At 44.7% G+C, this 26,008-nt stretch overlaps 1 protein-coding gene across 1 annotated transcript; it reads left to right on the top strand.

The window, feature by feature from the left end:
• The first annotated feature begins 12,616 nt into the window (after window positions 1–12,616).
• MTNR1B (melatonin receptor 1B) lies at window positions 12,617–25,571 on the top strand. Its single transcript, XM_055281397.2, has 2 exons — window positions 12,617–12,914; window positions 24,122–25,571. The coding sequence occupies exons 1-2, from the start codon at window positions 12,692–12,694 to the stop codon at window positions 24,985–24,987; spliced, it is 1,089 nt and encodes a 362-aa protein (XP_055137372.1). The 5' UTR covers window positions 12,617–12,691; the 3' UTR covers window positions 24,988–25,571.
• The last annotated feature ends 437 nt before the right edge of the window (window positions 25,572–26,008 follow it).

A 26,008-nucleotide genomic window follows, 5' to 3' on the forward strand; every position in this document is an offset into this window, starting at 1 on the left:
TTTCTTTTTTTTTTTTTTTTTTTTTGTAGAGACCAGGTCTTGCTCTGTCACCCAGGCTGGAATATAGTGGCTCAGTCATAGCTCACTGCATTATCAAACTCCTGGGTTCAAGTGGTCCTCTTGCCTCAGCCTCCTGAGTAGCTAAAACTACAGGTGTGCACCACCACCTGGCTATTTTTTTATGTTTTTTTTTAGAGATGGGGTCTTGCTATGTTGCCCAGGCTGGTCTTGAACTCCCGTCCTCAAGTGATCCTCCCCTCAGCCTCCCAAAGTGCTGAGATTACAGGTGTGAGCCACTGTGCCTGGCCAATAATAATTCTTTCATCTTTTTGTTGACCAAACCTAACTACTCTGAGGTTTCTGGTATTAATCTTTGAAGAGTTTATGTATACAACTATAGCTTATAGGAATCCTCTCAACAAAAGAGAAGATCAACCCAGAACAATGTATCTGCAAGTCCGTGTGCTGTTTGTACCTTGTTATAAGGGGGAATAAACAAAAAAAAACAAGTAAAGAAATAAGTGAAGTAGGTAACTGCAGTTAATACTAACTGCAAGGAGGAAAATGAAGCAGGTGGCATGACAGTGCTTAGGGTGGTGGGGGTATTATAATTCCTCTGGCTGTAACCTCATTTCTTAGGAAGGAGACAGTCAGGGCTGAGCAGGGAAGTGGATCATTTCAGAGAGGAGAGACAACATAAACACAGATCCTGTTTCAGGAGGCCAGTGAGCTGGAATAAAGGGAGAAGACGGAGCGCTGGCAGAAGAGAAGGGCAGATCGTGCAGCCATGGGAAGGAGCCTGGAGTTTTTCTTCTAAGTGTGAAGGAAACCACTGGAGGATTCTGAGCAAAGGAGTTGTCTGGCTTATACTTTTAAAAAATATCCTTGTTGGCCTGGTGCAGTGGTTCACACCTGTAATACCAGCACTTTGGGAGGCTGAGGCGGCAGATCACCTGAGGTCAGGAGTTTGAGACCAGCCTGGCTAGCATAGTGAAACCCTGTCTCTACTAAAAATACAAAAATTAGCCTGGCTTGGTGGCATTTACCTGTAATCCCAGCTACTCAGGAGGCTGAGGTAGGAAAATCACTTGAACCTGGAAGGTGGAGGCTGCAGTGTGCAGAGATTGCACCACTACATTCCAGCCTGGGCAACAGAGCAAGACTCCATCAAAAAAAAAAAAAAAAAAGCCCTGACTTCTGCATGAAAAAGAGGTTGGAGGCAGGCAAGGCAGGAGGAAGGAGACTAATCAGAGGCTCTTGCAGTTGTCATCTTACACCCTCCAGGAGAGTTGCAGCAAAATGGGAAGAAGTTGATGAATATGGGAGTATTTAGAAGGAAATGAAAGAGAACCTGCAGGTTTGGGGATGGCTATGGTAAATTCATTTTTATAGCATAAGAATGAGGTGCTGGTGGACTGGTTTGAGGTGTGGTGTGAGGCCATTTGACAGCGTCCACAAAAAAAGCTAGGTTGGTCCTGCTCTGTGAGCAGCATGCTGTACATTCAGGGGCCTGATCTGCAGCAGGCCGCCATTTCTGTGAGCCCACACCAATAGCACATGACAGGTAATAATGCTGCAATGATGCCTATCCATGCCCCACTGTTTTCATAGAGGGGAGAGCCCTGCCTGCCAAGAAAGATATGCCATAGATACTGCCAGGGGGAAACAAATCCTCCTTGTGAATGTTCAACTGGGGGAAATAAATCTTTTTAAAATTTTCTGTAGAGACAGGATCTCCCTATGTTATCCAGGCTGGTCTCAAACTCCTAGCTTCAAGTGATACTTCTGTCTTGGCCTCGCAAAGACTTGGGATTTACAAGCGTGAGCCACTGTGCCCAGCTGGGAAATAAGTCCTCTTTATGAGTCTTCCAGACTTAGGATTAAATGGGCAGGACTTGGAGTGGGAAACCTGGAGGCAGATTTGGCCCCAGCTTCTTCCTTCCAAAGTCCCGCTTCACTCAGAGTCTCCCTCAGTGCTGAGGAGGCAAGCAAGGAGAAAGAGCTGTGAGAGGGGACAGAGTGATGGAAGGTGATTCAGAGAGTTTTCACTCAGTGGGAAAACATTTTCATTCATTCAAAAAGCATTTTTAAGCACTTGCTGCATGTGTGGTACTATGGCAGGTGCTAATGAGGTTAGAAAAGTCAAAAGAAGGTACAGCCCATCCTCAAACTGTTTTGGTCTAATTGAGGAAGAGAATATACATTAATTAGAAGCCAGGAGGGAGCCAACAGTGGTAGAGAATAAAGGTGAAGTAGCCTATAGAAAGAGGCAGGTTTAAATAAGAAATGAAGTTTCATCGACCCTAAATTTACCCCTTCATCTTAGCCTCAGAATTCTCTTTCTCCAGGACGCATCAGTTTCACTGGGAAAGAACCTATATAGTTTTTTGTTTTGTTTTGTTTTTATGTTTTTTTTGGACTAGTGACAATTTCCTTTTCTTTTTATTTTACTTTAAGTTCTGGGATACATGTGCAGCTATATAGTTTTAACTCCCACATTTTCTACAGCAAAACGTCTAGACAGATGGTGTGACAATGAATTCCCTTCTCCCTAATTCTTAAAATTATTTATATGAAAAAACTGACAAAGACATAAGAGTTAGATCACATTTGATTATCCAATTAGCCAATTGTGTGTTATTTTTTAACATTTTTTGTAGAGACAGGATTTCACCATGTTGCCCAGGCTGGTCTCAAATTCCTGGCCTCAAGTGATCTTCCTGCCTTGGTCTCTCAGAATGCTGGGATTTCAGGTGTGAGTCACTGTGCCTGGCCATCCAATTGTCTCTATTGAAAAAGGTGCTGTTAGACATACTGGAAAATCTGCCGCAGATGTTCTCTATAATTCACTGCTCTGTCAATGCTGTTCCTTTCCCTGGGCCTGACTCCCAAAACCTGACCTCTTCTCTTTGAGAAAGGAGGCCCAAACTCAGTGATTTAATAGATTATAAATCAATTTGGGGGCTACAGAACTGTGAATTATTCATTTCCAACACAGACTTGGCATATAACAAACTAGCTACTGAGAGTCTTCTGCCATGATTTATTGATAGAGCCCTGCTAAGATAGATAATTTTGAATTATGTCCCTTGTTTTCATGGTCATTGATGTTTCAAAAGATTTGGGACTAAGTAGGGCAAAAGGACACAGGTTTTCCAGGCATTGAGAAAGGTCTACTTTTCCCCAGGCCACAGCAGGGAAGAGGAAAGGAGCGGAGAGTCAAGCAGTAGAGCAAACAAACAGTGAAGCTTTCTGGGTTTTTTTTTTTTTTTTTTCCCATTCATTCCAGTTCATCAGGAATTGTGGGATACCTGCCAAATATCCAGCAGCACCAGCACCATGGGAAGCTACAAAAGAAGCACTCGGTAAAATGGGCTCTCGCATGCCAATGCGTACAGGGACCTGGCGGGTAAGACCAATGAACCAGTGGGTAGGAACAAGAAGCATGAACACTCTAGGTCTCTTATTTACCTATGTTTAAATTATTTAAACTTTTCAATTTACTGTAAGGAAACAATGTAAGCATGATGATAGATAGCAGTTGATTCTACTTCGTTATCAAGAACACAGTGGGGAGTGGTGGGTACTACGATGTCCTGCAGAGCCAGGACCCCATCTAAGGTGGGTGGGACTGGCATCCTTTATTAGGTTCTGGCTATAGTTGGGATAGGCATACCAGATCTCCAATTTTTCAAGAGAAGCCAGACACCAATATTTTTATGAGATCTTTATATTTCCAATTGTTGGCATCTAATGAAAATATTTAGACATTACCTTAGCAGCCATAATTCTGTGGTCAAACAGAATTGGCATAATTCCCTGAAGAAATGGACCCTGACCTTATGTAAGTTGCCATCTGCCTGAATGTATAAGACATACATACTAACTTGAGTACGAAATGAAAATATATCTGGCATGTACTTAATATATGTTCAACCTCTTCCTCTTTTTCCCATTATAAAACAGTATTTGTGTGATAGAAAACAAAAGTCAGCAATAGGCATTTCATATCTTCTCTACTCCTTTCTAAGAAGGGTCAATTTCCTTCCTCCAGTTGGAGAAGAGAGACCAAGAAAAGCAGCACCAAGCATTCGTTTTGCCAACGAGGTTGATGGGTAAGGAGGTCAGTAGAGGGCTACATTTCTCTGCTCAAAGATGGACCCACAGACAAACAGTCTGGAGAGGAAGAGAAAGCCTGGGGCAAAAGGGAGAAAAAGCAGAAGATAGCGATTCAGGGCAGGTGCTGATGGGCTAGGAACTTTGGGAAAAGAGAGAGGACAGTTTAAACGGGGGTCCTTAAAATATTTTGCCATGTGATATATACATGACACTCTGCCCTGTATACCCAAGGCATTTAAAGTAAAATCCACAGTGCTCTTTAATGCATCCATAGTCATATCTGCATTTGCTTTAAGATGAGAATGAGACAGCCAAGTGGGTTACCTGAGACTGTGCCGCAGTGAGTGGTCATGGCTAAGGAGGATAAAGGAGTGCTGACTGCACTTAACCAACTGAAAACCAAGGAACCCAAGGTCGGACAACAGAATAAGACATCTGACCATAAAGAGATGCCATGCAAAATCCTGGTCCTAGAGCTGGATATTGTAGCAAGAAGAGAAAACTCACTGAGAGGTGAGGGCGAAACGTGGGCAGAGGTGAGGATGTGCTTGGTGTATCCTAGCCTGGCAGGTATATGGAGCCACTGGGGTAAGCAGAGGTTTTAGGTTCAGAATATGGCTCCTTTTCATGTTAGAAGGGGGATCCTGTGATATCCTCAACTGTAGCTTAGCTTTCAGTTCTGGTCAAATGTATAAGCTTGCTTCTCCACCCTCAGTGTTGTCAAAGCCCTGCAGGGAAGACCCACAACATCATGTTCTTAGAGACCAGACTGTCAGACATAGCAGCACCAGGTTTTGAATTTTAGAAATGATTTTTATGTGTGTGATGGGCATTTGTAGTTACACTGGCTATGCATGGGCTTTTTCAGGCCTGTGGAACGTGGGTCCAAGACACTGAATTCAGGAGCTAGCTAGTACTGCCGAGGCAGTTACATGTGTGAGCTGGACACACAGCAAACTGTCAGTTGAGGTTGATCTGAAGGAGATTTGTTCTTTTATTTTTCTGAGACAGTCTTGCTCTGTTGCCTAGACTGCAGTGCAATGGCACAATCTAGGCTCACTGCAACCTCCGCCTCCCAGGTTCAAGTGATTCTCCTGACTCAGCCTCCCAAGTAACTAGGATTACAGGTGTGCACCACGACATCCAAAAAATACAGTTTTTTTGTAGAGAAAGGGTTTTGCCATGTTTTCCAGGCTCGTCTCGAACTCCTGGCCTCAAATGATCCACCTGCCTCAGCCTCCCAAAGTGCTGGGATTACAAGTGTGAGTCACTGTGCCCGGCCAATGGAGATATGTTCTAACGAAGGGTGGGCCACCTAGCACAGTGTGTTCACAAGAGTAAGATAGAACAGAGGTGGATTGGAGGGGTTGGCAAGCCTGGTTCCAGCTCTGGCTTCCACAGAGGCTATACAGCCCTGGGCAGGGCAATTAACCTCCAGGGACCTCACATTTCTATATTAGCTCTTTGAGAAATCTCTATACTATTTTCCATAGTGACTGTACTAATGAATATACCTATCAACAGTGTGTGAATTCTGTTTTTTCTGAGTCCTCACCAACATTTTTTTTTTAGTCTTTTAAATAATAGTTATTGTAACTGGGGTAAGATGATATGTCATTGTGGTTTTGATTTGCATTTCCCTGATGATAAGTGATATTGAACACTTTTTCTTTTTTTTATTTTTGTGGTACTTTTTTATGTCAGAACATTTTTTCATATACTTTACTTGTTGGCCATTTGTATGTTTTTTTTTCTTTTGAGAAATATCTACATATGATCCAGAAATCTCACTACTGGTTTTAGGTTCAGAATATGGCTCCTTTTCATGTTACAAGGGGGATCCTTTCCAAAAGAAAGGAAATCAATATATCAAAGGGATACCTGCATGCTCATGTTTATTGCAGCACTATTCACAATTGCAAAGATATGGACTCAACCTAAGTGTTCATCACTGGATGAATGGATAAAGAAAATGTGGTATATACACATGATGGAATATTATTCATCCATATAAAGAATAAAATCCTGTCATTTGCAGCAACATGGATGGCACTGGAGATTATTATGCTAAGTGAAATAAACCAGGGACAGAAAGACAAATATTGCACATTCTTACTCATATGTGGGAGCTAAAGGAGTTGATTTCATGCAGGTAGAAAATAGGATGATAGATACCAGAGGCTAGACTCTGGGAAGGGTGTGTGTGTTTGTGTGTGTGTGTGTGTGTGTGGTGGGGGGTGGTATAGAGGTTGGTTAATGGGTACAAATATACAGTTGGACAGAAGGTGTAACTTCTAATGTTTAATAGCAAAGTAGAGTGACTATAGTTTATCAACAATGTGTAGTGTATTTCCAAATAAGCTACAACAGAAGATTTGAAATGTTCTCAGCACATAGAATGATAAATACTAGAGGTGATGCATATCTTGAATATCTTGACTTGATCATTACACATTCTATGCATGTAACAAACTATCACATGTACCATGTACTGCGTAAATATGTTCAAAGATTTGTGAACCAAAAAAATTTTTAATGAAAACATTCTGGTTCTGCACTTGAGGATTAAATAAGACACAAATCTGAAAGTTCTGGAAAATGTAACAGTAATAGCTAATGTTTACCAGTGCTAATTATGAGCCAGGCATCTCATTTATTCCTCATAACATCCTTGTGATGTAGGTATACTTATCCTGATTTTTACAGATGTCCAACTGAGGTACAGAGAGGTTATACAGCTCATCCAGGGTCACAGCTATATCTGGACTTAACTTCCTATGGTATAATACAAAAATATATTTGGCCTTTGTCCCAGGTTCCTGACCCAGAGCTCCTAAAACCCTTGGAATTTCCTGAGTAATAGGTATGTCTTTTGTTATTCATAAGGAGGAGATTCTTTTGATCACCCCTGAGTTTATCCTAATGAAGTGACTTAGGGTATGGCCCCTAGACAGCTTAGGATGGGGCTATTCACTAGAAATAACAAGTCTTTAGAGGATTGGAACTTTCAGCTCCATCCACAGACCTCCAGGATGTGTTCGCATTGGGTGGTATGGGGATGTTGGAGAGCACTGGAGATTGAGCTCTATAAAAATTCTTGAACCAGGATACCTGGAGAGCTTCCGTGTTGGTGAACAGATCAAGGTGCCAGGTGATGGTGTGCCTGGAAAGAAGCTCTGCACACCACACACACACACACACACACACACACACACACCTTGCCCTGTGCAGCTATTCCTTTTGGCTGTTCCTGAGTTGTAGACTCTAGAATAAACTGGCAAACATTGAATTATACATAATTCATATGTAGATATATTTATATATTTAAATATGTATGTATTTATTTGCTAAACAATTGGTTCTGGGCAGTGGGTGATAATAGAGAAACACTGACCGAGCTTACTTAGGGTCTCTGTATCCCGAGGGAAGGGTCAGACCCTTCTGCTTGAACACTGAGCTGTTAGATTAGATTCAAATCTGAAATAACTGGCACAGCAACTCCCATTCCGATTCCCCTGAAGGGAAAGAGAAAGTCAGGAAAGGGAAAGATCATGCAACCAGCAGCAGAGAGAACATGCCTGCTCTGACCCTGCCCAGCCTGGCTCAGCTACAGGATCATCCAACTGGTTTCTGCCACGGGCATGGGCTGGGAAATGTGAGGGAGGCTGCCCAGAAGGTGGTGGCTTTGTAGTTGTGTCTTGTTTAAATTCTTTTATTGTAGAGCATCCTTCTTTCCAGGCCATTCTTCACTTCAGGGAAAGATTAGGGCAGCTTCATGATGCTAGGCAGTGGTGTATTTTCTTAGTGATCTATATAAACCATTTTTTTTTCAAAGCTGACAGCAAGAACATCTGGAGTCTTACTCTATTTTCTCTCAGGGTTCAATCTACTCAACATTGTTGAGTTTCCCTATCTTTCTTGTGAGGTAAGAAGGGTCTGGATATTTTAATATATCCCACTGCAAGAGTAAAATGGACCCAGGTTCTGGGATCGGGCAGCCTAGGTTCCAATCCTAGCTCTGAAGCCACTAGCTTGGCAACCTTGGGTAGGTTTCTTAAACTGTGTAAATCTCAGTTTCTTCACAGTACACAGTAATATGTTACATAGAGATGAGAGGATTAAACAAAAGAATGCAGATGTCCCCTATGTGTAATGCAGAGGAATTACTAGATATTAGCTGTGTGCTAGTTACTGTTTATGGCATTATTAAAAGTGCTTGTCAGCCATGCTACAAGCTGATTACCAAAAGAAAATTTTGCTTATTTTTTTGTATATTTCATACCGAAGGAGTAAAAGCTGTCACACATTATTTATGTATTTATTTAGTGACAGGGTTTCACTGAGTTGCCCAGACTGGAGTGCCCTGGCATGATCACAGCTCATTCAGCCTAGACTTCCCAGGCTCAAGCAACCCTCCTGCCTCAGCCTCCTCAGTAGCTGGGACCACAGGTGCATGCCATCGTTCCTGCTAATTATTTTATTTTTTGTACAGACAAGGTCTCACTTTGTTGCCTAGACTGGTCTCAAACTCCTGGCCTCAAGTGATCCTCTGGTCTTGGCCTCCCAAAGTGTTAGGATTACAGGTGTGACCACTGTGCCTGGACCTCATTACACACTTAATAAAATAAATAGATTGCATAATACCACTGGTCACTTATCAGCCACCAACCTTGGCAATTCACTTCTCTGACAGTCTGTTTCCTTCTTTTCTAGCTGGGCCAATCACTGCTGCCTCACAAGATACCCTGGTTGAAAGATGTTGGGGAAAGGTTTCAAGTACTATCTAGAGTAAAAGGTGTTACTGTTGGAATGCATGACAATGAGCTTCTATGGGCAGATATTAATTTGAGTTTGAACTTGGGATCGGTGTTGAGAAAACCAGTTCTGCTCAATATTTAAATCCTAGGACACTCTGTAAGCATTCAAAATGTTGACTTATTTCTTTGAGAAACCATCTAGTAATCTTGAAACTCTCTTATTTGTCTTTTTCCCTCTCCTTCTCCAGAGTTTGATTTTCTTCCCACAAAATTTCATTACATTGTTGGCAGCAACTATTATTTTTGTCTTTTGTACAAATAATCTTTTTAGTTTATATTCAGGCACTGCAGTGTCTGCGATGCTATAGTTTACATTACAGTTCACTCTTGGTGTTGTACATTCTTTGGGTTTTGACAAATCTATAATGACATGTGTTACCCAATATAGTATCATATGGAACAGTTCCTCTGCCTTAAAAATCCTCCGTGCTCAACCTATTCATCTTTCCCTCACCCCAAACTCCTGGCAACCACTAATCTTTTTACTGTATCCATAATTTTGCCTTTTCCAGAATGTCATATAATTGGTATCAAGAAACAGTATGTAGCCCTTTCAGATTGGCTTATTTCACTTAGTAATATGCTTTTATGGTTCCTCCATGTCTGTTCATGGCATCATGGCTCATTTCTTTTAACACAGAATAATATTCCATAGTCTGGATGTGCCACACAGTTTATTTATTCACCTATTGAAGAACATCTTGGTTGCTTCCAAGTTTGGGAATTATGAGTAAAATTGCTATAAACATCAGTGTGCAGGTCTTTCTATGGACATAGATTTTCAACTCACTTGGGTAAGTACTAAGGAATACAATTCCTCGATGCGATGGTATGGGTATGTGTTGTTTTGTAATGCATCACCAAACTGTCTTCCAAAGTGGCTGTATCATTCCCCCACCCTTTTAAGGCACAGCCTGGCCAGCCATGCCAGGATGTAGTGTTGACTTCTTAGGCTAGTGAACATCCCAATTCTTTGTGCCTATCTTGAGATATGCTATTATGGACAATCACATTCCAAGGCAGCATAGGGCAAATTCCTATGTTTCATGCTCAGTTAAACAAATGTGTGTTATTAGAGGGTGTGTCTGGATGGAGGTAACTTATACTGTGTCCAACTCACCTATTGCTATGTTGGCCTGTGAAAGCTAAGAGGTGCCACGATGTGTTTGCACCTGTAAAACAGGGAAGGCGTGGCTGTCTCTTCTTCCTGAAAAAGCCCCTTGGCTTTCACACTGCCCATCAGTGTCTCTTTCCCCTTTCCTGTTGCTCTCCTGTGGACCTGTTTGTCATTCCTCCTCATTCACTGGGGATTTGCCTCCTGACTCATAGTTTTCCTTTTCTCACCCCACCATAATATCCACCCCCAACTTCTCAGTTCCTTTACCTTCTCATCTCTAACAACATTTTTCTCACCTTCTACCAGCAACCCACTACCCACAATCACCCTCAGAGCCTTCACAGCAACAGAATCTACATGCCTCAGACATCTCAGTTTCAAACAACTCACCCTTTCAGCACCACAACTTGCATTTCCTGATTCACTCACCACAATTCTTTGAAGTCACAGGGCCTGAAATCTCTTGACTTTTCCTTTGTCTCACAGACTATCAGTCCCTCTGTTTTCTCATCACCCCTCATTAACTTAAACCCCAGGATCCATCTTCTCACCAGGCCCCTGAACTTTCTTCTGTTATTTGCTCCTACCCAGCAGACCCCAATCCTGACTGAAATTCACTCTGCCTTCTCCATGCCTGTCCTGAGCAGCTCCAAGTTGCTGATTAACAACCGCTGGCCAGGCTGAGTGGCATCATTTGAAGCCATCATCTCAAGCTGCAGGGGGACAGTCATGCTCCTGACACACCTGTTACACTTTACTAGTTAATGTTCCCACTTTCTGAAATGCTCCTTCATACCTTTTTTTGTCTTCAAACCTCCCACACTGTTCCCCTGAATCTTGGCTAATGGGTAGCCTCTATCTCCCTGAGAATACAGAAGCCAGACAAGAGTTCTCTTATTTCCTTACACCAGTTTAGAAGCGCATCTCAATTTGCATCTGGCTTCTGATTCCTTTCTACTACAAGAAAGAAAGCCTCCCTCTCCTAACAAATAATATTCCTTCCTTGGGTTTTGGATGAGCTCACTTTAAGGAGTTCTGGATTAGCTTACTTCAAGGATGAGCTCACTTCACCTCTCCCTTCTCTCTCCCTTCCCTTCATCATCCACTCACGCCTCTGCATCATCAGCCCCTCCCTCTCCACTGCATCCTTCCTTCTTTTTTTCCCCCCTTTAAAGGAGAGGGGCAATATAACTTACGTAAAATAACATATGTAAAAATAACAATCCAGAAATTATTTGGTGTTTCTCAATACCCACCCTCAAATGTAACCACTTTTCTGATTTCTAATAGAAAATAGATTAATTTTTCCTGATTTTGGACTTCATATAACTGGAATAATATGGTATATATTTTTTGGTATCTGGCTTATTTTGTTCAATACAACATATTTGTGATTAATCCATGCTGCTGTGTAGGTCAATTGTCTTTATTGCTGAGTAGTATTCCATTGCAAGGTCATACCACAATTTGTTTATCTTTTCTTCTGTTGATGGAAATTGCGGGTGTTTCCAGATTTGAGCTCCTATAAACAAGGCTTCTCTGGACATTCTTGTTCTGGTCACAGAATAGGTGTATATTTAACTTTATTAGGAGCTAACAGACAGCTCTTCAAAGTGGCTGTACCATTTTGCATTCTCATAAAAGCAGTGTATGAGAGTTCTGGTTGCTTAACTTCCTCCACAAATTTAGGATAATCAGTCATTTTGATTTTAGTCATTCTAGTGGGTGTGAAAAGTGCTTAGGGGGCATAAGATTAGCCCCCATTAGAAGTTATCTATTATTATTATCACCAGATCACGACTCAAACATTTTTAATAAAGAGCACCTGAGTTCCTTCTTTACTGTAATCATGCCTCACTCTTCTTCTTGTCCTAACACCTCCAAAAACCACATCATAGCCCCCAATATTGGCCATACATCTATTTAAGTATTATGTGTAAATATATGTTGGTAAATATGTTAAAGTATTGGCTTTATAAAGAGGACCCAGTAGAGACTTCACCAATGCCCCCCACAATACCCAGCGAGTGCTTGGAAAATGGCTAGGTTGGTATTTTTCTGCAGCTCCCTAGAATATAACAGTCTACCCTACTTTGTTCTGGACTCTGTCCCCACATCTTAGGAGTTGCACTCTCTTATGGGACGTCAAACCTTGCCTTTCTTGACAACTGATGGGAGGTCCCGACCATCAGCATCTTCTCGTCTATCAACCTGGGTTGGACGTCCCTACCTGGACACAGCTTCTCTTGGGGACGCTGTGGAGGAAATCGGGGTCTCGGGTGTGGCTATGTACTCAGGGACAGAGGCTAGACGCGCTCCACAGCCTGAGGTGAGCCAGGCACCTGCTGGGCTCCGGGTGGCAGAGACAGCTGTGTGGTTCCAGCTGTTCCTGAGCGCACCGCTGAGGGACGCACTCCTTTCTATAACGGCTGCACCCCAAGTCCTCCTCCCATTCCTATATTTTTCTCCGTCCCCTGCCCACGCTTAATTAGTTATCTCCTCCAGACCCCTCCCCACTGGCCTCCTCCCTTGCACACGCGAGCTGGGCAGGGAAGATAGCGCCCGGCTCAGTACTGCGCGCGCCCTGCGGCTGTCCGGGGCCGCGCGGTGGCCAAAGCGCAGCGCGGGAGAGTCTGCGATGTCAGCGAACGGCTCCTTCACCAACTGCTGCGAGGCCGGCGGGTGGGCAGTGCGCCCGGGCTTGTCGGAGGCTGGCAGCGCGCGGCCCTCCAGGACCCCTCGACCTCCGTGGGTGGCTCCCGCGCTATCCGTGGTGCTCATCGTCACCACCGCCGTGGACGTCGTGGGCAACCTCCTGGTGATCCTCTCCGTGCTTAGGAACCGCAAGCTCCGGAACGCAGGTGAGCACCATTCCTGATGCTGGGTGCCGGGATCAGGCCCTTCCTTGTCCTCTGATCTTGTCCCTGACCCCGGGATATGCGCTGCCTTTTCCCTCCTCAGCCCGGGCTCCCCTTTCCCTTCACTCTAACCTAGTCACTAAGTTTGACTCTGCACTCAAAAGTTAAGGTGAGTTCTGCCCCTCCGAAGTGCGGCTGCCCAGGATGCACTTGGCACAGAGGGAATTGCGGAAAGTTTTACTAGCGCGCTTTTTGGCCGGGCGCCGGCGCTGTGGGAACCCACGCTGCTGGATGCCATTGCTACCCCGTCGTGCTCCAAAGAGTGCCTTTCCAGAGGTGCCCACATCAGGCCACAGAAATTTCACCACCTGTACTTGACACCCTACTTCCTTCCTTGCCAAGCACTGTAGCTTTATGTAGTAGTTGCTTAGAAAATCCTTGCTGAAAAAAATGAGTTAATCAATGGAAGCATTTCAGTAGGTTTTGTGTCAAAAACTTATCTCCAGGTCATCTGAAGACCCAATTCCAGTTGACAGAGTGTAAATGCAGAAATTGCAGATTCTGCTTGGACTGAACTAAATTGCTTTGAAATATTGTGGTCTTTTCTGAAGACTGGGAATTCCTGGGATTAACTGTGAAAATTAAAGCAATGATTTGGCTAAATCGTGTCGTAATCCTGAAAATATTTTTCCTATTTCAATCCACTCTCATTTCAATATTCCCCTAGTCAGATCTTCAAAGAAACAAAACCAGAGTGGGGGGCAGTATCTGAACTCTCGCCCTCACAGGTCATGGGGCATGATGACCATTTCAGCTTAGGAAGGAGTTCAGTGACCTGTTTGTTAATTTTGCAGTTTCTCAAGTTGGGCCTTGGGGGCAAATTCAAATATTAGAGTGAATTAAAATGGAAAGATAGCAGCAGAAAAACAATTGTGTAGTTTAAAAATGCTTTTCTAAGGAGTCAGACCATTTTTAGCCAATGGTAATATGTATTTGGTGTGGCCTGTGAGTCTAGAATTTTTTTTTTTTTTTTGAGATGGAGTCTCTCACTCTGTCACCCAAGCTGGAGTGCAGTGGCACGGTCTAGGCTCACTGCAACCTCTGCCTCCCAGGTTCAAGGGATTCTCCTGCCTCAGCCTCCCGAGTAGCTGGGATTACAGGCACTCACCACCACCCCTGGGTAATTTTTTTTATTTTTGGTAGACACAGTGTTTCACCATGTTGGCCACGCTGGTCTCAAACTCCTGACCTCAAGTGATCCACCCTCCTCAGCCTCCCAAAGTGCTGGGATTACAGGCATGCGCCACCACGCCTGGCCGACTCTAGGACTTTTATCTAAAAAAACAAACAAGAAACTCCTCCAACTGTGAGTATCCAGCCATCATATGGGAAACATAACATTATTAAGAAGAAGTAAGCTTTCTAACTCACTTCAGTAGTGGTGGCTGTTTTCTGGAATACATTGTTCAAAATATTGTGTCCTTTGAAGAAAAGCTTATATATTAGGGAAAAACAGGTTATGATTAGCAAACTGCATTTAATATTTTTGACACATTGTCCCTTGCAGCCATCATAAACATTCGTTTACTGCACAGGGAGGCAAAAGGGAGACAACTCCTGGCTCTATGGGGGAGAAATGGGCCCTCCTGGTTCTGACATTGGCCCCTTCTGTCCCTGACTTATTGAGTATTTAGAGCAGGTCTGTCAGGCCATGGCTCCCTGCTCAGTGATTTGGATTGCCCACCATGAGAAAGGTGGTTGAGGGCAGTAGGAGTTGCTTCCTTTTGCTGAAAGGAGAAAAGCACCCCTCCCCTCCTGCATCCTACAGAGGGCTGGCCTTTTCTGCAATCCTTGCAGGGTCTGCAGAAACCTTACCAATTTGAGAGCATTGCTGGGGAGGGTCATGAGCATGTCAAATTGCTGGCATATCCTCTGTTCTATCTTTCCTACCTCCAGATGTGTCCGCTACAGCCCAGCACCCGAAAAAAAATAATAACACTATATCTAAATGACATCAATTCCTGCCACTGCTGCAGTCTTGCAATTTAACCAGTTCTTATGTGACCTCTGGCTTTATTGGTGACAGTCACAAACAATTGTAGTACTGACTTGAACTAAATGATTTCAGCAGAGTGAGATTTCAAAAGGCGCTTAAAACCTAGAGCTCTTTGAATAGTTAGCACCCATTCTACTCTTAATCAGGCCTTGTCTTACTGAAGAGTTTTTGGATTTAATTTAAGAAACGCTTCTTCAGACCTTTCTGTACTTAAGTCTGGCTCCTTAAATCATTGGTATTAAAAAATTAAGTCTGTGACAATGAGAATACATATATTTCCAATAACTAAGATACACAGCCCACATTGAGGTCTTAGCATGTTTCCCAGGAGACACCAGTATCCTTTACTTGCCTATTGCAAACCAGTTCCTCTACGGAGCAGATCTGTATCATTCCTAACAGTGCCGCTCCTGATGGCAGGGTGAGTGGTTAGATTAATTGTCCTTTTTTTTCAGGGATACCCTATCTGTAGCTTCTGTTGCTGCATGTGGTGGGTTGACTTCAGAGATAGCACTAGAGAAAGGCGGACATGGAGGTGTAGACGCAAGGTGGGAGGTAGGGTCAGGGCTCTGACCCAACTTAAAAGGTAAAGCCAAGTGCGTTCACTCTTTGCTACAATCTCAGAGTCTTGCACAGCCCATGGCACTGGGTTGGCACCTCACGCTTGTCAGAGTGTGCTTCCCAGGGACTTGCCACACTTTGGACTCTCCTGAGAGCAGTTGAGGACTTTTCCTCCTGGGCTCACCACTGCTGCCCTGACCCTTGAGCTACACCTCGCTAATATTTATCTCTTGCATTTTTGAGCTCTTCCTTTCTCTATTCTGGAAACTTCCTCCATTTTACACACACACACGATACACAAAATCTCCTGTTTTAAAAGAACAAAAGACTCTTTTCTTGACTTCATGTCCTCCTAACTTCATCACTACTCTCTCCCTCTCTTTTCAGCCAGACATTTTAATGTAGTTGTGGACATCCACTGGCTCTACCCCATTGCTTCCCATCCTTCCTCAGTCCTCTGGGCTCCATTCTCTGGAAATGTTCCTCTGTGCTGTGTGTGACACTGAGGGCCACTCCCTCTGTGGGACCTTTCATTCCCTCAGCTAACTTGGTGCTAGTTTTTGGATCTCCTTTTTCTCTTCATCTCCTGGATACCTGTGCCCTGAAAGTCATCTTTGGTTCCTCCTACTCTTTCATTCCACATGTCCTAATGATTTTACCTTCCACTATTTCTCAATTTCTCCCTTTCCTGCCTGCTTATTCTTACTGCCCCACTTCATGCCTTCATCATCTCTTGAGCAAACACTATCCATAGTGCTTGAGAGCTTTTCCTGCTCCCTCCACCAGCCGCTGTTACCACTGCCAAGAGTTGCCCTGTCTTCAGTGGCTGCCCTCCATCTCCAGAACAGTGTCCAACACCAGAGCACAGCTCCCAAGGCCATTTGTGGCTGGCCTAGCCCACCTAACTTACAGCCTCATTGCCCTCCTCTCACCAGTGCCACAGTGAGCTGCTGCTACTTCCCAAAGGGTCTGCACTCCCTGATGTACCTTCTCAACCTCTTCTGCCCAGTCAACAGCTGCTCCTCCTTCAAATCCTTCCCCAACTCCCCTGAAGGATTATCAACGTTGATTATTAATACCATGAAGGGGATAATAAGTGTCTCCCTTGTTGGGCTTCTAAGATACCTGTGCCCTCCCCAGTACAGCATCCCCCTCACTGTACTATTGTTCTTTGTCTCTCCCCGCTGGACTGTGTACCTGCTGAGAGCAGACACTTTTATTCAGTTTCTGTCCACAGAGCCAGACACATAGTAAGAACAGAACACATCTCTGATGAAACAAATTGGAAATGGACAAGACACCAGGTAGTGGGGGAAAATTAATTGATTTTGCTCCATGAGCTGGGATAGACCTCAGTTACAGTACTCAGCACTGCATAAGTAATCAATACAGGTTTTCATGAAACTGAACTGCTTTGAGAACAGCCCAAAGTATATCTCATGTTAAGCTGACTATTGGCACCTTCTGCATGAAGGCATGCTTGTTCTGTGATTCTCCTGTGTGAGTAAAGTTGCTCAGCAGTTTCCAGCCATGCCATGGTTGTACCCTAGTGATTCCTCTCGGGGAGTTTGCCCCTGATATGCTTTGGCTATGTCCCCACCCACGTCTCATCTTGAATTCCCACGTGTTGTGGGAGGGACCTGGTGGGAGGTAATTGAATCACGAGAGCAAGTCTTTCCCATGCTGTTCTCACAATAGTCAATAAGTCTTGTGAGATCTGATGGAAAAAGAGAAGCTCCTCTGCACAAGCTCTCTCTCTTTGCCTGCTTCCAGCCACGTAAGACATGACTTGCTCTTCCGTGCCTTCCACCATGATTGGGAGGCTTCCCCAGCCATGTGGAACTGTAAGCCCAATGAAACCTCTTTCTTTTGTAAGTTGCACAGCCTTGGGTATGTCTTTTGTTGTTGTTGTTGTTGTTGTTTGAGACAGAGTTTCACTCTTGTTGCCCAGGCTAGAGTGCAATGGCATGATCTCAGCTCACTGCAACCTCTCATGCCTCAGCCTCCCGAGTAGCTGGGATTACACAGGCATGAGCCACCACACCTGGCTAATTTTGTATTTTTTAGTAGAGATGGGGTTTCTCCATGTTGGTCAGGCTGGTCTCAAACTCCTGACCTCAGGCGATCCACCCGCCTCAGCCTCCCAAAGTGCTGGGATGACAGGTGTGAGCCACGGTGCCCGGCCTTGGGTATGTCTTTATCAGCAGTGCGAAAATGGACTAATACAGCCCCTTTCTTGGTCTGGCCTGAGGTTGCCACTTTTAAGCTGCCTGTAATATACAGGCCATATAAGAGAGCTGAGAGAACCATGTCCTCACTGTAACATCCAAGTACTCTCCGTTATCAGAGAGGAAGTCATAACAACACCAGTTGTTCCTGGCTCCATAGGCACAACCACCTTAATTTTCCAAGTAACAGTCAGAAGTTGTGGTCTGACAATGGATTTTTGTGCTGCAAATGGGTTAAAGAGGCTGTCTGGGAGGTTTAGTGAGTGCACAAATTGGCATTTCTGGGGTATGCTGATGATTGGTAAAGCAGAAATATATGAACTATTTGATGTTAAGATTGCCTAGGAAAACATGGAGGATTTGCTTGCTGAACACACATATCTTTGTCCAAGGTCACTCTGTCTATGCTGGCAAAGCTGCCCCTCCTCCAGGCCCCCAGCGATGCTAAGAATTCACACCATCTCCTATCCAGAACCAGTAACTGCCTGGGAGGTTCCTGATGGGAATATTCTGCCTATGCAGGTGCTTTGCTTCCCCAGTTAGATTAGAAAAGAGCCTGCACTGTGGCCTCTGTTCCTTGCCTCCTCTCTTCCTACTTGTTGACTGAGGCAGCAAATGATGCTTGATAAGCAGCATGGTTCTGAACAAAGGCTCTGGAAGGCCTAGAGTGAAATGCTTAATAGGCCCACAGCCCCTACCCTCCAGGAGTTACAGAAGGAAGTGGAGCCCACTCCATCAAGGCTTCTATCCTACCACCGACCACTCATTGAGATGTCACTTGGCGTCAGGTGTCTTTTGACCTGCTCAGCCTGCAATGTTTAGAGTGCCATTATCAGCCCAAGACCAAACTGGGTAACCTTGGACTCCTTCCTGAATATTTCTTGAGCTGTCCAACTTTGCATTTCAGCTGTGAATACCTTATTGCCTCTTCACTGAGCAAAAATGAACAGTTTTTAAATCCCATAATTATGTCTTTAGCTGAATAATCAGGAAAGCTAATAATCCTCTTTAATTCTTTCCCTGTAACTCTCAAGGTATAAAGACTCAAGGGTATAAAGACTTTAATGTTTGACTGTCTTTATCTCCAGAAAGCTGGATTCTGCATTCGGATATGATATACCACAAAATTCAGAGAATACTGAAAGCTCCTATTGGCTCTTTCAATTTAAAATACTTACTGCTGGAGGAGTAGAGGATAGAGAATTGGGAAGTAAAGCCCCAGTTCTTAGGGAGTTTACCATCTAGAAGGAATGTCCTACTTTCTTCATCTTCATCTCCCTACTACTTCTCACATCTTATCTCACAGGGATCCCAGTCCAACCTTATGAGCCTCTTTCTTGATCTGTCAGTACAGCTAATAATATAAAACAGTAATAACAAATAATAGCTAACATTACTAATGCTTGTTATATGCCAGATTCAAATCTCTTTCCTTTAAGAGAGAAAAAAAAGGCAAAAAAAGCCCTCCACAGTCCCCTATCAAAGGGATATTCCTTCCTAAGCGCCATTCTCTGTCTCCTTCTCTTGAAGGCAACACCGATAGTGCAATCTCCAGGGCGAAACTGGATCCCCAGGCTCTCAGCAGAATTTGCTCTTGTTAATGTCACTACTGACTTCCTAACTACCACTTTTCTGCCCTTTCTCACTTTTGTAGATGACCAAGAAACTCTCTATACCCTTTCTCTTAATTCCCTTGATGTTTCTTTTCTTTGGTTTTCTCCTCTTCTTGTTCTTTCTCAATCTTTCTGTGTTATGGCTATGAGCAATTCACACAAACTAGGTGTCTGTTTCTTTATCTGTAAAACAGAAATCATGCTGTCAACCTTAAGGAATTCTTGTGAAAAACAACGAAGTCCATTTATGTAAAACTGTACTATCAACTTTACCATGTTATATCAATTGTTGTTTTGTTGCTATTAAGTGTAAAGTAATAAAATGTTTACCTATCAGAATTTCAAAATGATCTCTTTTGATGGTTATTGAAGAATGTTTTGTAATAGCATCTTACTTATGTTTTTAAATGGATGCTTATGTTCTTAAATATATTTTCTTCTTTTAAGTGGTTGAAATACCCCCATATATATCTGTGTACACTATTGATTAGCCAGTTTTTGTTTTTTAATTAAATCAAAGTTAGGTTTCAACTCAGCTCTTGTATGATTCATCCATACATCCTAAGATTTTCATAAATATGTGACTTTGGAAGAAAAAAATATCTGCTCTCAAGAGATTTGGGAATCTAATTACGAGCTTACAATAAATGCATTGTTTTAGTGTTTGTTTGAAAATCAAGTTGTGAATAAATTATATGGTCAATTATTTCAAATGCCTATCCCCAGAACATAATAAGAATATCTCACATTAATTTGGTGATTATTGTTATTTCTCATGACCTTTCCCATATAAGATCTCACTTGAGGTAAACAGCCATTCTGGGAGTGAGGAGGTCTGTTGCAAAAGTCATGGTAATTTTGTCTGGCTCCTTGGTGAATTGTCCTGCCTGACCAGCCCCATATCCTGCCATTGTCCGCAGTCCCAAGTTGACTCACAAATTCCCCACTGTTCCCACCACCTTGTTCTGGCCTTTCTTCCAGCCCTCACCTAATTGAATGGCTACTGTTTTCTCTTGCTTCCCTAACAGTTCCATGGGCATCTCAATGGCAGGGGCCATGTGTTTCATCCATCACTGTGTCTTACTTGAATGTGGTAGGCACTCAATAAATATATTACACATTTAAACAGATGGAAGGGTGGAAGAAGACCTCAAGGCACAGAAAGTTTAACACTGTTAGAAAATATAGATCATTTGCTGACTTCCCCAACATATCCCTCTTGGCACCTTGTTTTTATTTGTTTAATGGTCTTCTCTAAGAGACCATAAACTTTGTAAGGGGAGGTAGCCTGTCCATCTGGCATAGTCAAAGGCAGAACCTAGTATATACTCAGCAATATTTGTCACATAAATGACTTGATGATTCTCTCTTTCTATCTTGTCTTTTAGCTCAATGACCAAGGAGAATTTATGTCTAACCAAATTTTTCTTCTGAGCATGCAGGGTGAGCACAGAGAATGGGGGCAAGGGTTACAGGGAGCTTTACCTTCCAGAATTCTCCTATCTGATGAATATTAGATAGCTCAGTGCTGGCTGGCTCTTTCCTAGATTACCAGATCTCCATCAAGAAATAGATTTTCCAGAAAGAAAGAGAGAGGAAGAGAAGAGGGAGGAGACTGTGATGGTTGTGTGTGAGAGGAGACGCGCTCTGCGTATGAATCCTGAAGGGGATTCCATGTTAGTAAACAAAGCCCTGTTGTCAAAGCCTCTTTCCACTAATACACCCTATCTGCTGGAGGCAGATGGAAACCAGTCACGCCAGGACCCATAACATAAATATTCATTATGCACAGGGTGACTGCAGTGCTATGTGCATACTGAGTGATTTCTCACCTGTCTGGGGAAGAAATGGATGGAGAACTGGATCTCCCCTTGACTATCATCCACATAGGACCTGGCTTCTTATAGATGGAAGACAAAACACGAATTTTATTCACCTAATTTGGAATTGTGCCAAGAAAGCCTGGAGACACTGGGATGTCTGGGCAGATGAATCTACAGCAGGAAGTGGTTGATTTCAGCCTTTTAGGAACAGCCAGAGTAATAGGGGATAGTAATTGAATCACTTTCCACGTGGAGTTGAATGTGTTCTTCTTACTATTTACAAGCTGTTTGCCAGCCCTCTGGGGCATTATTAGGGGATAAGCCACATTAACACAGCAGAACTTGACTCTGCCTTCACAGGGAAACAGCTGGTAGAGCTGGCACCAGCTCCCAGCAGCTCTTGACTTTCTCTGCTCAGCTTGCAAGTGCCAAGAGCTTGTGTGCCGCTGGGCCAGGTGCCCAGTGGGTCCTGTGGAGACTCATCTTCCTGTGCTGGAGAGAAGTGATTCTCTTCACAGAACCAACCCTATGAGTGTGCAGGGGGAAATGATGGCAGAGCTCTGAAAGAAAAGAAAGGAGCTCATGAAGGAATAGTCACCAAGAAAGGAACTCGGGAACTCGCCCAAATTCACTCAACCAGAAAGTGGCAGGAGTCAGATTATCCCAGATTTCTCTGACTTCAGCACAACCCTCCAGATTTCAAAAGGACACATAAAATTCTCAGGAGACAAGGGCTCTTGATTCAGCTGAAGACAAGCAATGTGAGAGAGGGAATCCCTTGTGTTCTTGGAACCAAGTGAGTCTGTGTAGGTGAGTCAGAGCTGGAGATCCAGTGGTGGAGACAGCCAGCGGGCTGAGAATTAAATTAAAAGGCAGGAAACCCCTCCACATCCCAAGCAGGTCCTTGTTGCACATTTTTTTGCCTTGCTGTACCAACCAGAAAGGAAATGAGGCCATTTTTAACCCATGAAGTAAATAAATCTGTAAATAGTAGAGTAGGTAGGAATCCAGCAGTTCAATGGAGCCATGATTCTCCTTTGCCATCCAACCTGCTGGACAATCTTGCGACAGGGAAACTCACTACCTCACAAGCGCTCTAATTGTCTAGACAATCTCCTTTCTATTCAGTTACATCCTGTCTCCCTGGTTTCCTAACCTAGCTGTGGACACAGTAGTATTATAGTTAGGTCTTGAGAACTCCCAGGACTCCAGTAGACTTGTGTGGGTTCTGAATGGGGTTGACCCCATTCCTCTGAAGCCAAAATAGGCCCTTCATGAAGGCTTCCTGAGGGTCTTTCAGGTTCCCGTCTCCATTCGGACCATGCTACGGGGAATCTTCTTTGAGATGGGGTGAATGTGGGAAGGCTGGAGGCAGTCCTTTTCCTACCCTAGTGGGTGAATAAGTCCAGGTGTGGTGTCTACTTCTCTTGAAGGGCTGACTCAGGTGAACTCCCACCTGGGCGGCTCTCAGACTGCCTTTTTCTGTACCCCATGGAATCCACACACAGCCTGGCCTCTCCAATTGCTGTGCTTTGGGGGCTCTTTCCACCTCCTGATCCTCTGGTCCCCTGAAGCCACCACAGCCTCTGTGGCAATGGGACAGACACATGGTGGCTGTGGAGTTTCCATGTCTGTGTCTTTGCTGACTTGGGAGTTCCTCCTGCACACCATCCCAGCCACCCTCTGCATTCAGCCACCCTAAGGCTGGAGGCTTCACCATGTGGCAAGAGACCAGAAAATTTGAAAGACCATGCCCAGTGCACACTGCATCACTCAGGGCCCCTGCTGGAGGGAGAGTCTGTTATCTTTTGAGCATACAGTAAGTATTCAAAAAGTACAACACTTGGTGAATGAGACAATTGGTATTAGTGATGGAACTGCTAACACTATGAGCTTTGTATTGCCCAAACTTTTAGGTTCTCGGTGCTCTATTCATGAGTCAGTGTTGGTTTTAGAATGCAAACACTTGAGGAGCAGAGATTGTGTTCTTTTGGAGTAAGCCCTGCCTCCGCCCTAGGACTCTAGCTTAGAACATGCCTGAAGCATATTAATTGATGGGTGTATGGTTTCCTGAGGCTCTCTCTGGTTGACCAAGCTTGGTGATGTTGGAGAAGGCTCCATTCAAAGGATAAATGCCTAGATAGTCCAGGAAGGCCACTATGGTGCAGGCAAAGCAGGAAGGCCCCCCAGAGGCTGTGAGCTTAGGAGTGCTGACAGCCCCTTCTCACCCCACAGGGCTGGGGCTCTGTGCCACTACTGCAAGTGTCTGTCAACATGGCCACAAGGCTGGGAGTACTGGACCCAGACAGGGCACAAAGGGGAATACCAGAAACACATGGTTCCAACTCTCAACACCTTTCTCCTAGTCCAGCTGCAAAATGCAATTCATATTTACAAAACCCAATTAAAAACACTTAGAAAGTAGCCTGTTAACCAGTGGGGAGAAAATGCATAAGGAGACTGCCAGAGAGATGTGCGGGGAGGTGAGGGAATGACAGGGAGGGATGGTAGTGATGAGAAATCCACACTCCTGACTTTCAGACTCTCCTCCTCTGAAATCTTTGCTGGAGCCTAAATGATACAAAGCCCCTGAGCATCTGTGCCTATCATGGAAACAGTTAGCATGTGTCAGCACCTGTTAAATCCCTGAGCGCTTTGTATCATTAATTCTTACAGCTATACTATGAGGTAGGTATCACTGCCCCTAGTTCACAAATGAGGAAAATGGGGCTCTGAGAGCCTAAACAGCTTGCCTCAGTCATATAGCTAGTGAATGGCAGAAATGCAATCTGAGTCTTCAGTTCTGTGCCTCTATGAGCCACTTGGTTGCCACTCATATTGCCAAAAGTAACTTCGTGGAGGGTAGGATGTTCTACAGAATCTAAGTCATGGGGCCTCGTGCTGACTGTTGCTCTGTTTGCTGCTTCAGGTAATTTGTTCTTGGTGAGTCTGGCATTGGCTGACCTGGTGGTGGCCTTGTACCCCTACCCGCTAATCCTCGTGGCCATCTTCTATGACGGCTGGGCCCTGGGGGAGGAGCACTGCAAGGCCAGCGCCTTTGTGATGGGCCTGAGCGTCATCGGCTCTGTCTTCAATATCACTGCCATCGCCATTAACCGCTACTGCTACATCTGCCACAGCGTGGCCTACCACCGAATCTACCGGCGCTGGCACACCCCTCTGCACATCTGCCTCGTCTGGCTCCTCACCGTGGTGGCCTTGCTGCCCAACTTCTTTGTGGGGTCCCTGGAGTACGACCCACGCATCTACTCCTGCACCTTCATCCAGACGGCCAGCACCCAGTACACGGCGGCAGTAGTGGTCATCCACTTTCTCCTCCCTATCGCTGTCGTGTCCTTCTGCTACCTGCGCATCTGGGTGCTGGTGCTCCAGGCCCGCAGGAAAGCCAAGCCAGAGAGCAGGCTGTGCCTGAGACCCAGTGATTTGCGGAGCTTTCTAACCATGTTCGTGGTGTTTGTGATCTTTGCCATCTGCTGGGCCCCACTTAACTGCATCGGCCTCGCTGTGGCCATCAACCCCCAAGAAATGGCTCCCCAGATCCCCGAAGGGCTATTTGTCACTAGCTACTTACTGGCTTATTTCAACAGCTGCCTGAATGCCATTGTCTATGGGCTCTTGAACCAAAACTTCCGCAGGGAGTACAAGAGGATCCTCTTGGCCCTTTGGAACCCACAGCACTGCATTCAGGATGCTTCCAAGGGCAGCCATGCAGAGGGGCTGCAGAGCCCAGCTCCACCCATCGTTGGTGTACAGCACCAGGCAGATGCCCTCTAGCCTGGATCTGAGGCACACCAGCGGCACAACAAACTCATGAAACGGTGGGAGAGAGTCTGCTGCAAGGGTGAGACCAGACAGTGTGCTGGGCTGCACTGTCCTGTTGGCATGATAGCCTCAAGGCTGGGGGAACTTCATGCTAGGACAAGCAGCCCATCAATGCCATGGGTTCAGGCTGATCCAGGAGATGCTCACAGCCACAGGACCTGGCAAACACTCTTGGTGGTGTCTTGGGGACTTGGTGCGTACAAGACCAAGGAAGGGACAGAATGAGGAAAGGCCTGGGGCAGAAGAGCCCAACTCCTTCTCATAGCTGACCCTCATCCTCCTGCCTTGGCCTCCTGGCTGCTTTCTCCCCTTCCTCCCAGCATGGCAGGATCTCTCTTCCTGTTAGCAAGGATGAAAGAGAGAGGTCAGTAGGGCTGGAACTTGGTAACTCTGCAAGGGCCTCAGGTGGGGCAGGTGCAGAGGGCAAGCATTCCACACTCCACCATTGACCTTCCCTACACACACACACACACGCATCACACACACAGATCACAACCCCACATGCATCACACCACAGACACACCACACTATGCACACATAGCCACCATACTCCACACTGTGTACACGTACATATGTTATACACACATAGCCACCACATCACAAACACACTGCACACCACACACACACACACACACACACAGTCACACTCCTTCAGCATCTGGAGCACAAAGTCTGCTTGGCCTGCCTTCCTGGTTCCATCATGTTCAGGTTGTGTTACTTGGGGAAAGTCTCCTAACCTCCCCGTTCCTCAGTTTACTCATCTTAAAGTGAAGATCATGCCATAGTCAGCCTCCCAGGTTGTTGTGAGGATTCTCTGGGATAATACATCTGCAGAGCTGAGGACAGTGCCTGACATGTGGCTAGCACACAGTAATCAGTAACTTTTGTTATTATTATAACTGCGTAAAATGAAGGAGAAAAGTCATATACAAAGAAAGGAAGGGCTATCACCGGGCGCGGTGCCTCACCTCTG

This window comes from Symphalangus syndactylus, chromosome 6 (assembly GCF_028878055.3).
Source record: "Symphalangus syndactylus isolate Jambi chromosome 6, NHGRI_mSymSyn1-v2.1_pri, whole genome shotgun sequence".
NCBI lineage: Eukaryota > Metazoa > Chordata > Mammalia > Primates > Hylobatidae > Symphalangus > Symphalangus syndactylus.

Coding starts and splice junctions, on each gene's coding strand:
- MTNR1B (XM_055281397.2), top strand. CDS start 12,692: ATGTCAGCGAACGGCTCCTTCACCAACTGCTGCGAGGCCGGCGGGTGG. Junction 12,915..24,121: donor CCGCAAGCTCCGGAACGCAG/GTGAGCACCATT, acceptor TTGCTGCTTCAG/GTAATTTGTTCTTGGTGAGT.